General features: G+C 49.4%; 1 protein-coding gene across 2 annotated transcripts in view; it reads right to left on the bottom strand.

Moving 5' to 3' along the window:
• Nucleotides 1-9,183: 9,183 nt before the first annotated feature.
• TCAIM (T cell activation inhibitor, mitochondrial) overlaps nucleotides 9,184-15,382 on the bottom strand; it is a 50,881-nt gene continuing 44,682 nt past the window's right edge. For both annotated transcript variants that reach the window (XM_077754303.1, XM_077754301.1), the window contains one exon: nucleotides 9,184-10,885. In XM_077754303.1, the coding sequence (XP_077610429.1) occupies nucleotides 10,645-10,885 (241 nt within the window). In that variant the 3' untranslated portion in view covers nucleotides 9,184-10,644. The remainder of the gene's footprint in view (nucleotides 10,886-15,382) is intronic.

Genomic DNA, 15,382 nt, shown 5'->3' with positions numbered 1-15,382 from the left:
CTCCAGGGGATTGGAGGGGGGGAGGGTAAGAGGCCCATGAACATGCCCAGCAGCAAGGGGAATCCCTCCCCCCCCATTATTATGAGAAGCTATGCAAGGTTTACATCCTGTTTGACCCTGAGGCACAAGAGAGCCATGACAAAAGGATCAGGAAGGTCCAGCAGCAAAAGGGGGGAGGCCCAGGACCTCCTTAGCAAGTGGCNAGAGAGGGGTGGCCTCATAAGCCTAGCAGGAATAGATTCAGATTGAGGGGAACCAGGCTCACTTCTTCCTGGTCCCCATGAACCCACAGAAAAAAGTAGGGGGCCCAACTACGACTTATATGTGAACTCAGGGGCCACACTGTATGGCATGAGTTCCTCTACCTACATGAATGCCCTAACCCTCTCGGCCAGGATATACTCTCAAAGCTAGAGGCCCAAGTATGGGAGGCAGCAGCCCCCAACTGGATCCAAATGGGGACTATTCTGTGCCGAGGCCCAACCAAGCGGCCCACCTGAATTCAGAATTGCCTTCCCCCCCCGGTGTGGGCTGAGGACAACCTCCCTGGACTTGCCCACAACCAGACCCCTGTCATTGAGGAGTTAATCCCAGGGGCTCAACCACAGAAACAGTGGCAATATTGCGTCACACGAGAGGCAAGGGCAGGTATCCAAAAAAGCAAGTGAAAAGCCTAAGTAACGCCATTTTGAGATGAAGGCTCCCATTAAGAGCAACCTCGGGCTGCATGTAGCCCCAGTTCCAGGAAAAACTTCGGCTGAAGCCACCCTCGGGCCACCCTCAGGTCAGCCAATCAAAAGAAGCTAAGAAAGATAGGAGAAACTTTCCTGTGGTCTGAGTCAGGGTCTGGGGACTCTAGATAACTACTTTGTACAAACTAGCCAATCACTCACCGCTTGCCTGAACCCCCCGTGGGCCCTTTGAGCTCACCTCGTAATTGGTCATTTTCAAAGGAGTCTCAAAGGTCATGATTGGGTCCCGCCAAAAGTAACGAACACCTCACAGATACTGAATGGTCAAAACTGTTGCCATGGGTGCTGTACAATTATGATTGGTACTTATGTGATGATGCTATACGTACAACGTGTGCACTGTAACACCCCCGTCCCTGACCCCATAAAAACCCTGCTCGCTATTGTTCGGGGCTTCACCCTGCTGCCGCTGCGCCGGTTGACAGATGAGCCCCTGCTCGAGCTTGTAATAAAGACCCTTATGTACTTGCATCAGTGCCGGCTCCTTGGAGGTCTCTGGGGACTCGAGATTTGGGCATAACACAAGCATTCTGGTTGAATGCTAATCACCCTGGAACACCCTGCTGTTGCCAGCTAAGAAGCCAGGAGGGGGGTACCGACCAGTTCAAGCCTTCTACCCGGTGGTCTCGAACCTGTACACCCTTCTCAGCCAGATCCCAGGCTCTGCCAGCTGGTTTATCTGCCAAGACTTAAAGGATGCCTTCTTCTCCTCTGTGTGGCCCCCCAGATCCAACCCTTAGTTTGCCTTTGAATGGACTGAACCAGACACAGGGCATTAAAAAACTTACCTGCCCTCTTGGGAAGGCACTGGCCAGAGACCTCGCCGGCTTTCCAAGGAAGGCCACACACAGACCCTTCTCCAGTATGTGAATGACCTCCTCCTTGCCAGCAATACCCGAGAAAATTGTACAGAGGGCACAAGGGTCCCCCTCCAACTCCTGTGAGACTCAGGGTATCGGCACTCATGCAAAAAGGCACAGATCTGCCAACAGCAAGTCTGATACTTAGACTTCCTCCTCTCCCAAGTTAAGAGAGTAATAGGGCCAGAATGAGATGAGAACCACCCCCTAGTCTGGACAGAAGAGGCCAAAGCCACCTTCTTAGAGATAAAGACCGCCTTTCAGCCCTTCTGCTGAAAATAGAAAAGCCTTTTAATTTATTTGTGCATGAGAAAGAAAAGGTCACCCTTGAGGTTCTCACACAGACCGTTGGCCCTTGGCAATGGCCAGTAGTAACATACCTGTCGAAGAGGCTGGATCCAGTGGTGGCAGGATGGCCATTGTACCTTGGGGCACTAGTGGCCACAGTTCTGCTCATTAAGGAAACCAGGGGCTCCTCTGCGAAAATCTATGGGTCACTCTTAAAACAGTGTGGACACTGAACCCTGCAACTTTCCTATCTACTGAGGAAGGGAAACCGGATCATGACTGTTCTGAGGTGACTGATGAAGTAGTCACAAGCCGCCCAGATCTGGGTGACCAGGCCCTACAGAGTCCAGACCTCATCTGGTTCGGTGATGGTGGCAGTGTCATCACAGAGGGCGTTCAAAAGGCAGGGTATGCAGTGACATGCCTTAATACGAGCCCTCACGTTTAGCAAGGACAAGAGAGTTCGACTCCCGGTACGCCTTTGCTACACATGAGCCTATCTACAAAGAGGAAATACTAAAGCTCCCTGAGGCTGTCTGGCTTCCAAAAGAAGTTACAGTTCTCCACTGCAAAGGATACCAGAAGGGAGACAACCTTACAGCACGAGGAAATGGTCTAGCAGACAAAGCAGCCGAGATGGCAGCAAATAAGGAGGTAGATGTAGCTCCCTCCCTTACCTGTGCCGCGACCAGGATTTCAAAGAAGAAATCGTTCCCCGGTTCTGCTTCCCAGTCACAACCCACAGCGTTAACAGGCCTGCGTTGCTGGCGGACTGCTTACCGGCCTCAGAGCTCAGGGAAAGTAGAGCAGGTGAATCGCACCCTCAAGGGAACCTTAGCCAAGTTCTGTCAGGAATCAGGCCTCCCGTGGCCAGCCCTGTGGCCCCTGGCCCTCCTGCGTGTCCGTTGCACACCAGGAACTCAAGGCTTCTCCCTTCTGAGAGGGCCCCAATCTCTGTAGGATCCCCTGTACACTCCCTCTCCCCAGGGAACTCAGTCTAGGTCACAGACTAGAAAAAGACCCTCTCGAACCACAGTGGACTGGACCATACAGTGAATCCACCACTCCAGGGTCAAGAGGGCCAATCCTGAGGGCTCCCAAACCGGAAGACTGACCCAAGTCCTATCCTCATCCCTGCTCCAGGCACACTCTGGAAGCTGGCTGCTCTACGCACGGCAGAAGCTTGAGGAATCACCCGTCCGATAAAACAGACGGTCCTTACTCTTTGACATCCGATAGGCAAAGGTTGCCCCAGAAAGCTGGGGAAACAGCAAAAGTTCCTGTTTGTACGCACCTTCCTCTTATGGATAAGATGTTCTGTTGGTACTGATTGCCACTAATCTGGGCCCCATTTACAAGACCAGGGCACCTTCAGTGAAAAAAAAAAATCTGAGGGGTTTAAAAGCTTAAATACGGTATAACCTCTTTCGGTCTGTTGGGTTGCCTGCCAGTAGTGTTGCTAATGCCATTTTGGGGAAGTGTTTGCACCAAAACGTTAATGCTTAGATTAACCTTTAGCCTTAAGGCTCAGGCTGAACAAGCTACCTGTACTCCTAGGGGCGGGAATAGCCACGGGGACAGGGACTGGCATAGGAGGCATAGGCTGTTCTGTGGGACTAAAACTGGGTGACTCCCTAGTGACCCTACAGAGCCAAATAAGTTCCCTGGCAGGAAATGCCCTCCAGAGCAGACGGGCACTTGACCACTTCTCTGCCGAGAAAAAGGGCATCTGTATCTTCAGAAAAAATGCTCTTACCTTGGAAACCAGTCAGGAAACTAAGAGGAAAAACACAGACCGTAATAAAGATGATGCCCTCTAATACAGAATGGATCTGTTTAAAGGGGCATCAAAGGGGGTAAAAATCTGTTCTAAGATGGCCGACAGGACTGATAAAGAAATACCTGTCCCTGATCAAAGGCCCCCTCCTCCGGGTTCTTCTTCCCACCCTGCTTGTCGCCTGCATTAATGAGGAAGGCGGAAGTAACAGGCTATAAATTACTCCCTCTGCTGATGCTCTGGGCTCAGAGCTCTGGAGAATGATCTCCTCCGAGCCCACCCGTGTGAAATAAACCTCCTCCCTTCCAAGATCCCCGAGTGCCGCTTGGTTCTTCCGCCGGGTGATCCAGACCAGATCCCGCAACAGTATAATGTACTCCACTGCAAAGGACGTCCCTCGTGGGCTCCTATATCAAGAATTAAACATTTCCTGCCTCACAAGACTACTGTGCCAGATGACAGGCCTTCTTATTCCTGTGAGCTCGTGGAAGACCTCACATTTCTCTTCAAATGACAGTGAAGGACTTGAGGAAAATTTTGGTCAACTATCTAAGGCCTTTTACTCAGGCTTCTTTTTCTCATGATAATATTAACCTTATTTTGGTGTCTTTTCCAGTGTCTTCCTGCCTGGTGCCAAGACTTCTTCACCACCATAACCTGTAGCTGACAGATGAGCCTTTCTACTCAAGGAGGTTCAAGTATGTTGAATCGGCTGTTTCCTTTGGTGACTCCTACAAATATATATATACTGACAGGTCTGACGGGTCAGGAAAAAGACACCAAGATGGCAGATCAGACTCCATTTTATGGCCGCCTCAGGACATTCCCGCCACCAGCTTCCCACTCCCAGTTTCCAGCCACTGGTTTCTCAAAAGACGTGTCGCCTCAACAGAAACAAAACCCAAACCCAAAAAAAACGAGACCAAATAAGGAAACCTGCCCGCGCCGGGTCTCGACCTGGAGCTACAGTCCTATATATACCCCTCTCCCCAGTCTCTGGGCGCGACTTCCCCCGGCTTGCTTCTACCCCCAAGGCGCGGAGCCTCACCGAGAGCCCTTTACAATAAAGGTGTGTTCAGTCCTTTCCCTTTGGCTCCTTTGTCTTTGGTTCATCACCCTCTGTTATCTCAGCCTTACATATACCTCAACTGATCACTGTTGACCCATAGGTAGGGACATGTCAATGCCCCTATTCAGCAGGAAGACGTTACAGAAGATAAGACCTTCCATTTCCAGCAACCTTAAAATTTAAGGATCAAAATTGTTCAGGGGGGAATGATGTGGGAAACCAAAGCAGAAGGAAATGGTAGATAAAATTAAATTTCCTTATAACCTGCAGCTCATTGACAAATACTTGAGGCTGGCAGAGTATGACAATACTCCAGGAACTCCCCACTTTCTTAATGTTAATGCTTTGCTAGAGAGAAAAACAACCTTGGCTTCACAATAGCCAGGCCTCAGGGATCCTGTGAGGCTTCTTTAGCATATGGAAATCTCACTGGAAAGTTCCTGCTGCCTTACCTCCCCCAACTCCCAAGTGTATCATCACCACTCCTCACATTCTCACAGCTCTTTCTGTCCATGGATTCTGTGCCCATTGCCTTAATAAAATCGCATTTTTTGCACTAAAGACGTCTCAAGAATTCTTTCGCGATGTTGGCTCCGGATGCCCACCACCACTCCAAAACCACATCAGTTTCTACCTTATTGTGCTTTTGTGTTTTAATTTGTCCTGCTTTATAGAAGATGTTCTTTTTCTACTTTTGTTTTGAATTTATTGAAGCCTTTAAATTCAACTTTTCCCCTCTATACTATGGTAGAAGTTATATGCTATTTCTGTTATCTGAAAACATCATGCATTTCATACTATACACATACTTACATTGTACTTCTATTCATTTATAAAGTTATTATTTCTACCTCAATTTCTTTGAAACACTATCTCTACTCTCCATCTTTTTTTCTTAAGTTGTTTTTATAAAATTAAAAACTGAAAATGAGTAGCTATTATACAAAGTTTTAGAGAGCAAAACTTAATTATTAGATGCTCAGACAGAACTCCTTAAATCTCTCCTACTTCCCTTTTTCATTTAACACTGACAATATGTTATAGACTTCCTTCCAGGTCAGCTTATATAGACTTATAATAAGTTTCCATGTTATTGTCTAATGTTTTAATTTTGTTTTTTATTCCACAAACTGCACATTTTTATTGTTTTATACAGTGTTGACTACTGAGGTAGACATCTTTAAATACAATTTACTTCTGCCCGTTTTTTAACCTTACGTAAATGGAGTAAAAAAGTACTTCTTCTTGCATCTTTTGCTCAAAATTATGTTTGACATTTTATGCATGTGACTACATGTCACTATGCTTTAGTTTGTTTTATGGTATTCTGCATGATAACATAACTGATGTCCAGACACTGGGCTCTTTCCACTTTTTGGCCGAGCTCACTGGGAATGTCTATGTCCACCACCATGAAAACGCCAGATCGTAACGGTTCTTCTTGTTAATGCTTGATTTTGCCAGATTTCTTCACATTTGCCAATATTTTGTTATAAATTGTATAAACCTTTATAGATATGCTATAAAAAGCAACACACTTAATCTCATCTTTACTCAAAGCACCAATGTTATCTTCTGCAAAGGCTGCCTGCCTCTTCACAGCCACAGCCCCTAACTGTCTTGGTTGAGTGTACAGAGTGGTTATTTTTTTCAAACGTGCAAGGAACCAAATTATTCAACTGTCCATGTTAGGGCAGGCCACAGTTGGCAGTTACTTTCATTAATAATACTGGGTCCTTAACAACTCTCCTTGCATACTGGATAATTCCGGCCAGAGACTGTCTTTCTTACAAGACTTGGCTAAAAGCAGCTGGAAAAAAGCCAACAAATTCACCATCCTGGATTCTTGTTACCATTTTCCAAATACCATCCATGTGGTCAAACTGTGCTCTAACCCCCAGATTAAAGCAGACTGCAACCTGGCCGAACGTTTTACTTGAAGCACCAGCTTCCCATCTCTGCCACGCTAAAAGCTAGGGTTTCCAGTATTAGGGAAACGTGGAGAATAGAATGGACGCCTTTGTTATAGTTTCCTCCGGCATCATTTCCCCGCCTTTAGACCAGCGCTTCTCTGCAAGGGGACATTGGCAATGTCTGGAGACAACTGGGAAGAGGGTGACAGCTAGTGGATAGAGGACAGGGTACTGCTAAGTATTCTACAATCCACAACACACTGCCTTCTCTCCCCACCCCCCAGCCCCGCTCCACTTCCCACACCCTGGAGGAATCATCTGGTACAATATGTCAGGAGTGCTGAAGTTAAAAAACACTGTTTGAGGCATTTCTTTAGGTCTGATTGTGGTCACCTTGAAAATCTTTAGATTTCCCTAATTCTTGATTAGCTGAGCCTACAAATCTCAGCTGGTGGCTGGTTTTTCTCCATATGTTAAAGATATTCCACAAAACTCCATCATAATTGATGGCATCAGTTATCTGTCTTCTCTAGCTACTTTCTAAAGGCTTATCTTTAGTGTTCCATGGTTTTGCTACTATGCAACTTGTTATCTTACTTGGGATTTAGTGGAGTCCCTGAGAATTTCTGTCTTTCATCAATTTTGGAGAATTCTCAGCTTTCTATCTTTGATGTAGCCTTCCTGCCTCTTCTAGTTCTGTTCTAAAGGTTTCTCTCTCTCTGCTCTGTATGCTGTCACTTATTCAAATTTTATTTCTCCTCCTCTCTACTACTCAAGCAATATGGCAAGAGCCTTAGTCTTCTTACATGAGAGACGGTGTTAGGGTACTTCAGAGAAACAGAATCAATACGATATATATATATATATAGTGTGTGTGTGTTTTATAACTAGGAGAGTTATTGTAAGGAGTTGGCTTACATGATTATGAAGGCTGAGAAATACAGCACCAGGAAGGCTGATGGTACGGCTGCCATCCAGGTCAGAGGCCAAAGGCAGGAGGAGACCAGTGTGCCAGCTCCAGGAGAGTCAGGTAGAACTTTTATTTTATTCGGGGCTTCACCTGATTAGATGAAGCCCACCCACAATGGGGAAGGCAGACTGCTTCACTCAGTCTAGGGATTCAAATGTTAATCTCATCCAGAAACACTTTCACAACACATCCAGAAATAATGTTTAGCCAACATTTGGGGCCTAGTCAAGTTGACACATTAGCCATCAGAGACCCAACTTTTAATTTTACTCATTTGGTAAAGAGGCAGGTCCGCTGCCTGCCCGGACCCCTCACAGCCCCTGGGACATCTGGGCTCCAGGCCTCGTCTGCCGCAGGGAGAAGGGCCTTGGGCAAGTCTCCTATTTTGGGTGTTTCCTCACGTGCAACGTGCATCAGCTTGGCGGGAAAATTGCTGTGATGCTCCGTAACAGGTATGTCCCCCCCACCCCCCCCCGAGGGAAGGGTTTCGAGTGACCGGTGGCCTGAGCTGGCAAGAGGCAGGGAGTGCAGGGAACGAGAGGGTCCCGTGGCCCTGACTCAGGTCTGATCCGTCTGGCCACCTGCTGCCCCACATCCCCCTCCTCGTCCTTAGGAGCGAGGGGAACCTGGACTGGCGGCCGAGGACCATCCATGGGGGGCTCTGCATTCCTGGGGCAGACTCCCTGAGGGCGGGAGGAACTTCCAAGAGCATGACCTGGTGTCTGCTTTTAGAGATGGGGAAACTGAGGCCGGGTGAGGCCTTGCCCAGGGCCGCTCCGTGCAGGGAGTCCTACCAAGGTGCCCTGGGATTCAGTCACTTCTTACGGAACAGGCACCTGCAGTGACCGTTCCGGGTCCCAGGGCTCCTGGTGGGGATCTGTGGCAGGTGGCACAGGTCACGGGCAGTCTTGGCACAGGGAGGCGGCCCCTTGGGGGCAGCGAGCTGCCAGGCCTCAGCCAACGCGTCAGTGGTTCCTGCACCCTGGGTGTGGGCGCCAGCCTCCCGGGAGCTTGGGCTCCCCGCTCTGGGGCGGGTGGTGGAAGGGCGCCAGGGCCACAGCTCCTCCGCAGCGGCGCCCAGAGCCTCGGCGCCGCCGTCCCCCACGGGGCTGATCTGGTCTAACGGGCTCACTCCGGGGAAGCACAGCCGGGCCCCGCCAGGGCGGGTGGGGTGGGGTGGGGTGGCGAGGCTGGATTAGGGGGGAGGGAGGAACACGGGTGCCGGGACAGTGGCCGGAGCCGCCGGGGTTCCCCTCAGGGGCCTCTGCCTGGGATGTGCAGAGTCCTCGCAGGTTCTAGAGGAGACTGACTCCAGACCGCAGCCCTGGCCCCTCTTGCTCCACCTGCCCATTTCAGTGCCCCCCACTCTCTCATTAGCCCGGGGGGCTGCCTGGAGGTAGAGGTCTTTAAGAAATGAAGGAGGAAGTGGGGCTTGGGGAGACCTGTCCTGCAGACTGATGTGGCTTTTGATGTAAGTGAGGCCATCAATCTCTTGTAATTTCTTATGTCATAAGAGTTGTAATGCCATAAACACCTGAATAAGAAAAACAATAATCTGATTAATGGATTATTTATTAACAATCAGTTCTCAGAGTCCAATTCAAAACACATTACTGAGGATTCTATATTAGTTGATTTTAGAAATGGCATAATTCAAAACTATTTTTCAATAAATTTTCTTACATGACTTTTAAGGAAGGAATTTTTCACCCCCATCATTTGGCTCTGGAAAATCTTTATAGGCAACATTTTTACATTAGGGAAGAAAAAAATCAGTATAGTTGCTACTGAACGTTCACAGGGATGATATGCGCAAACTATAAAGATTACACATCAGTTTTGAACACACATTTGAATTTAAACAGTTTAAACAATCGGTGTTTTAGATGAATTTGAAATATACTTTAAGAATGGTTAGCAGCTCCTTCCCTTTCTGAGGCACCGTGGGGAGAAAATTCCTTTCTCGTTTCTTCAGCAAGCAGGAGGAGCCACAAACACGGTGTCCCAAACTAGATTCCCCTTATGTCCTGAGAAGCAAGCGGAAGAGGTTTTGGATCTGGTGAAATACGTTATCTGAAGGCAAAGAACTGCAGAGAGAGAAGCCCCGTGTTTCCAGAGCGGGCTCAGGGCCGGGCTGTGTTGTGTCCGCACATGTGTGGCTGCGAGGGGCTTTACCCCGCGTGAGAAACACCAGCAGGAACAGGAAGACCGGGCTTGAGGGGGTGACAGTCCCTTATGGCCTGGGCCATTTCACACTTGACTACTTGCTGGAGTCTGTGGGACACAAACAAGGGTTTCTCCAGATAGTGTGGCCGCAAAAAACCCGAGTCCCCTCACTGATCCAAAGGCCTTCACTGTGTTGTGTCACGCTACCAGCAGTTGTGACGTATTAATGGGCAGGAAAACTCACCTAAATTTTCTGTCACTAAGATGTTTTAACAAACTGGTATCAGACTGCTGAGGGCAATGTCAATACCATACATACATTCAGTTGCTTTTTTTCCTTCAACTCTTTCTTTCAGGAAAAATCTGGTTATCTAATTTTTGTCGACCGTCAGTCTTCTGTTTTGGATGCAACTGTCCCTTGCTGGCTGCAAAATGCGAGTTCGTATCCGCCCATGAGATGCAGCTACAAAGCTGTGTGTTGACGGAGTCCCATCACTTCGGAGCTGCACTGAATGAGGCCCGGTCACGCCTCCCCACGTTCCCGCACATACGAGTACATACCCTCAGCTCCGCAGGGCCCTCACTTACATACCACACAGTAGGTTCCCATACACGGACAGCTTTGTTCCCAGTCTTGCCAATCAGACAGGAAACACCGTAAAGACTGGGAGAGAAAACCTTTTGAAACAAGTTTTGTAGCAGAAATTAATTTTAGAAAAGGTCTACTGTTAGAGCAGCAGTTAGAAACTTTGTTCTTATAATATGTAAATAATACTGTTATATTAAATTGTGGATTTAAATAAGCTTAACGGTCTCTTGTCTCTTCAAAAAATAATGCAGCTTCCTGTGTTACTTAACGGCTTCTCCATCCTTCCAGTTCCAAGGAATACAAACGTCCCCGTCTTGCATGACAGAATAAAAATGTGAAATGCACAGGTGCATCCCTCGGAGGTAAGGCAGTGACTGTTCTAGAAGTCTCTTACAACAATCCACCATTTGTATACTAGAAACACTGGGCTCCTTATAAAACTTTTCCAGAGAAAATTTCTTCGTCGAAGCCTCTATCAATTCATTTTCAATAACCTTTAACCTGTTATATTGAAAATAAACATAATATTGCTACAAGCTATCACCAAATAAAATAACAAAGTATAGATCGAATTTTACACATCAGGGCTCTAACTTTCTACTCTCCACACTGAAAATGGTGTTGCCCACAAGGGGCAAATTACATGCTCACAAGACATGCCAATAGTTACTGCGCATGTGTCTCTGAAAGTGTTTGTTAAATCTTTTTAGCAGCAATGGGTAAAAATAATGCATAATTTAAAAGTTCTAATCTTGCCTCACTGAGCCGCTGTCAGTGACCAGAGAAGCAGAACGCAGGGTGTAAAAGCCTTACTTTTAGGAACCACCTGCACTTGGACCCTTGGACAGGAATGACTCCTGGAAATTACCAAATACCCAAGCTGGCCCCCTGAGGAGGAGGGGCTGGCTCCACTCCCTTCCCAACTGGCAGCTCCCTTTCTGCTCCCTCCCCTTCCCCTCCCTACAGGCTACAGTGCCTCTTCCATCGAGGGCCTGAGTGAAGCAGACAACTCAGGGCAGAACTTGGTGTCTTAAATACATTATCCCACAGGTGGTCAATGTTTACGGATGTTTTAATCTTTGTTTATTTTGAGAGAGAGAGAGAGAGAGACAGAGAGACAGAATCTGAAGCAGGTTCTAGGCTTCGAGGTGTGAGCACAGGGCCCAACATGGGGCTCGAACTCACCAGCCATGAGATCCTGACCTGAGCCGAGGTCGGACAACCAACTGAGCCACTCAGCTGCCCCTATGAATATGTTTTAGAAAATAGATTCAATCCTCCAAAGCTCAGGATGAGTGAGAGAGGCCTCCGCCTTGCCATGCCCTCCAGGGGTGTGTGGAACAGTGTGTGTACCGCCTGGGAAGCCCACGGGAAGTTGCCAGTGTTAAGGGTTTCTGAAGAAGTCTAATTGAAGTTAAGCGCTGGCTACAAATACCCACATGCCCTCTATTTTCCCACTTTTAATCTCTGCATGAAGGAGAGAAGTAGCATTAAGTGTCTGTAAGCCTAGACAAATACCTGCAGACAGACAAGGCCCTGCAGTCACCGGCTCTTAGTAGCAGGAGTCTGTAATCACAGACTCGCTCCCTTCAACAAAACCCAGAACACATTCTCAGGTGCTGCTAGTTTTTTTTCTAGAAGATTCCAGACAATGCTGCTTAGCGATTCAAGGAGCTGGAGAGCAGTTAGTGTTGACAGGTTCTCAGGATGTTCCAGGTGGCCTTGTGCCCACTCCTTCCAGGATTAGACAGGAAGAACCGTAGGTACCATCAACAGCAGGGACTGACAAACTTTTTCTATAAAGGGCTTTTTTCACTTGCTCAAAAAAAAAAAAAAAAAAAAAAGGGATATTAACAATCTGGCTTGAAATGGGAGCTTTGCATTGTGGCCGAGTTCCTGTGTGGTTTCCCAGGCACACATGTTTATACCCATCTCTGGGCAAGGCCATGTATTCCCGTTCCTTCTAAGAGAAGCCTCTGATCTCATCCCTGGGTTGTCCTGACCCCTAGGCCACAGCCGTCATAATCAGGGGGGCCCAGCAGTCCGTCTGGGGGCAACCTTGGGGAGGAGACTCAAGCCCACTGAGGCCAGCCTTTGCTAAGGCCCTCTCCAGGGCTGTCCCCTCCACCAGGGAGGCAGTGGGGAACAGCCTTTCCCTTTCTGGGTACCTCTGTAGTCTGTAGACTAAATTATTTTTCATTTCCTTATAATTTCTTTGCTTTATTCTGTTCATAGCTCAACAACAGAGGAAAACGGGACGCACAAACAAGAGAGACTGACGTGGGTGGTGCATTCTTTACCTTCTAAAGCTATGAATCGGGCCAGACATTTCCTAGGGGGAAATGGGCCTTCTTCCCCCTGACAAAAATTATATCTACTTTAAAAAAAAAAAAAATAAAGCTTAACTACTCTGCCTTTGATATCGAATATGTGTCTGTTTGCATTGTATTGCCCTAGTGACTGATGTCGCGGGGCCTGTTAGGCACCTAAGTCCTCAATAAATAGTCGTTGAGTAAGTGAACATTCTTTTTTTGATCTTCATTTATCTTTGAGAGAGGGAGACAGAGAGTGAGCAGGGGAGGGGTAGAGAGAGAGGGAGACACAGAAACCCAGGCAGGCTCCAGGCTCCCAGCTGTCAGCACAGAGCCGGACACAAGGTTCTAACCCACGAACTGTGAGATCACAACCTGAGCCAGAGTCAGACACTCAACTGTCTGGGCCACCCAGGTGCCCCGGTGAGCATTCTTTTAAATGGTTGTTTCCCCTACATGCCGGTATCAAGATTATTTAAACATTCTTCTATTACTGTACACTTCGATTGTTCTCAGTGTGTCCAAGTGACATTACCATCTGTGGTATGTGACACAGGGCAGGAGGAAACAGGAGTGAATCACCAGAGACCCTGCGTGAGGGCGGCCTGTGGGACGCTGGTTTACCGCGAGGCCCGGGTACCCCAGCTCACGACCACCCTCCGTAAGAGCTGTGCGGTTTCCTACTACCTCCTCCAGACCAAGTCGGGGTTCCACACACCGTGCCCACCTTCTGCCTGGCAGCTGCGCGACATGAAGAGGCAGGGACTACGGGTCCTGCGGTCTGGAGAAGGCCACGTGGGGCCACGCGGGACCCAGATGTTAGCCTAGAACAGTGGCTTTACACCGCCCAGCAAGGTGGCGCAGAGGGACTCCGAGGTCCCCAGCTCCCTTCCTCTTCAGACAGAAGGCCTGCGGGCTTTTATCTTTTTTACAGACTGCATCTCCGCTTCGAAATGCACTTCGCAGAGGTGTGCGGCTAAGAGGTGAAATCCGCGGGCTAGGAAGACCCCTCATGTGAGGAAAGACCGTAGTCTCAACCACCCCCCGGGCTTATAAGGAAGGCCGCCCAAGGCAGCCCTGCTGGGGCGAGGAGACCAGCGAGAGAGCGCGAGAGAGAGAAGGGGAGGGGGAGGGCGGGGCGGAGGGAAGCCCTGGGCCCCGGGTCAGGTCTGCGGAAGGCTGAAGGCAGGCGTACCAGCAACAAAGGGGCTTCCCCTCCATGGGCTCCGAAGCAGGGCTGACGCCTCCAGGGCCAGAGCAAGCCTTCGGTCCATCAACTCCCTGAAGGCCCCCGCGGGCCCCGGACCCTGGCCCTGGAGGGAGGGAGAGTGTCTGCCCTCGTGCGGCTCACACTCCGCCTGGGCGCACAGGCAAGGGGCAAATACGGACGCGAGCCCGTCAGGGACGACGGTGTCAGGGACGACGGTGGCGAGTGTGAGGGAGCAAGGCGGACGGGGGATGAGGAGGGGGAGCCGCGGGGGGGGGAAGGGCAAAGCTGGGGGACCTGGGAGAGGCGCTCCCGTCCAGCTGGGGCGAAGCAAGCGCGGCCTGCGGGCCCCGCCCGAGCGCGCTTCTCGCAGAGGAACTCACTCTGGCTGCTGTGAGAAGTCACGGCATTCACCTGACTGACAGGAAGGAACTTTCAAAAGCCAACCCGCGTGACCTGCATCTCTCTGACTTCCTCGAAATCCAGCAGCAACACACGGATCCTACACAGAGNGGTCACCAACCGGCCCGGGAGGGTCCTCGTGGCCACGAGCCGTCACCAGCCCCACGGGCCACCAGAGAGGCGTAGCCCCTTCACTTCCTTTACACACAAACCCATCCCGTCGTTTCTCGCCAATATGACGGGCGTGGCCTCCTCCGCGGCCACCGCTCTCCCTTCCGGACGAGCCATCGGCAGGGACGGANGGGCCCCCGAGCCTGCGTGTCCCCGCTGCGCCCCGCTGCGCCCCGCGCACCTCCCACCGGAAACACTCCCGGGCGGCAGGGAGCAGAGGGCCCCGGGCACACTGCAGCCTTGGCAGATGCCCGCTCCATATCCAAACCTCCTCTGCCAACATCTTTAGAAAAACAACCCTGTTTTGAATGTAATATCCTCCTTTCTTCACAGTAGAAACAGTACCAAGCAGTATCCATTGCCCACAGAACAGGACTGTTGGCTAGGATTCCTTCACAGATCGAGCCACACAGAGACAGGCCTGCGTATGCATGGCGACAACGTTTTACTTTAACATCTCTTCTCAGTTACTTAAACTCAGACTCTGCATCAGTAGTTCTCAAAGTTTTAAACCGTACACATGCCTGTCATCTTTCTTTCCGACACTCTTCTCTTTGTTCTGCTCCTGAGTTGACCTTTATATTAATAAGCCCTGCTTCTCGAATCGAGGCACATGGTGGTGCTAACATTTAGACTCGTGTCAGAAAACACCAGGTGCAATTCCTGGCAGAATAAGGTGGGGGATAAGTAAATACAGAATATGCACCAACGAGTCAATCTTCTAAGTTAATGCAGTTTTTATGTCCCACATTTATGAATTTTGAATACCTGCATTTTTATTTACTCATTATTATTAATTTTTAATGTTTATTACTGAGAGAGCTCGCGAGCAGGGAAGGGACAGAGAGAGAAGGGGACAGAGGATCCAAAGCAGGCTCTGTGCTGATGGCGGGAGCCGGGTGGAGG

Source organism: Crocuta crocuta, unplaced genomic scaffold, assembly GCF_008692635.1.
Source record: "Crocuta crocuta isolate KB4526 unplaced genomic scaffold, BGI_CrCroc_1.0 scaffold70, whole genome shotgun sequence".
Classification (NCBI taxonomy): Eukaryota; Metazoa; Chordata; class Mammalia; order Carnivora; family Hyaenidae; genus Crocuta; species Crocuta crocuta.
The sequence above is the reverse complement of the archived record's forward strand: the minus strand, read 5'-3'. Positions and strand labels throughout refer to the sequence as shown.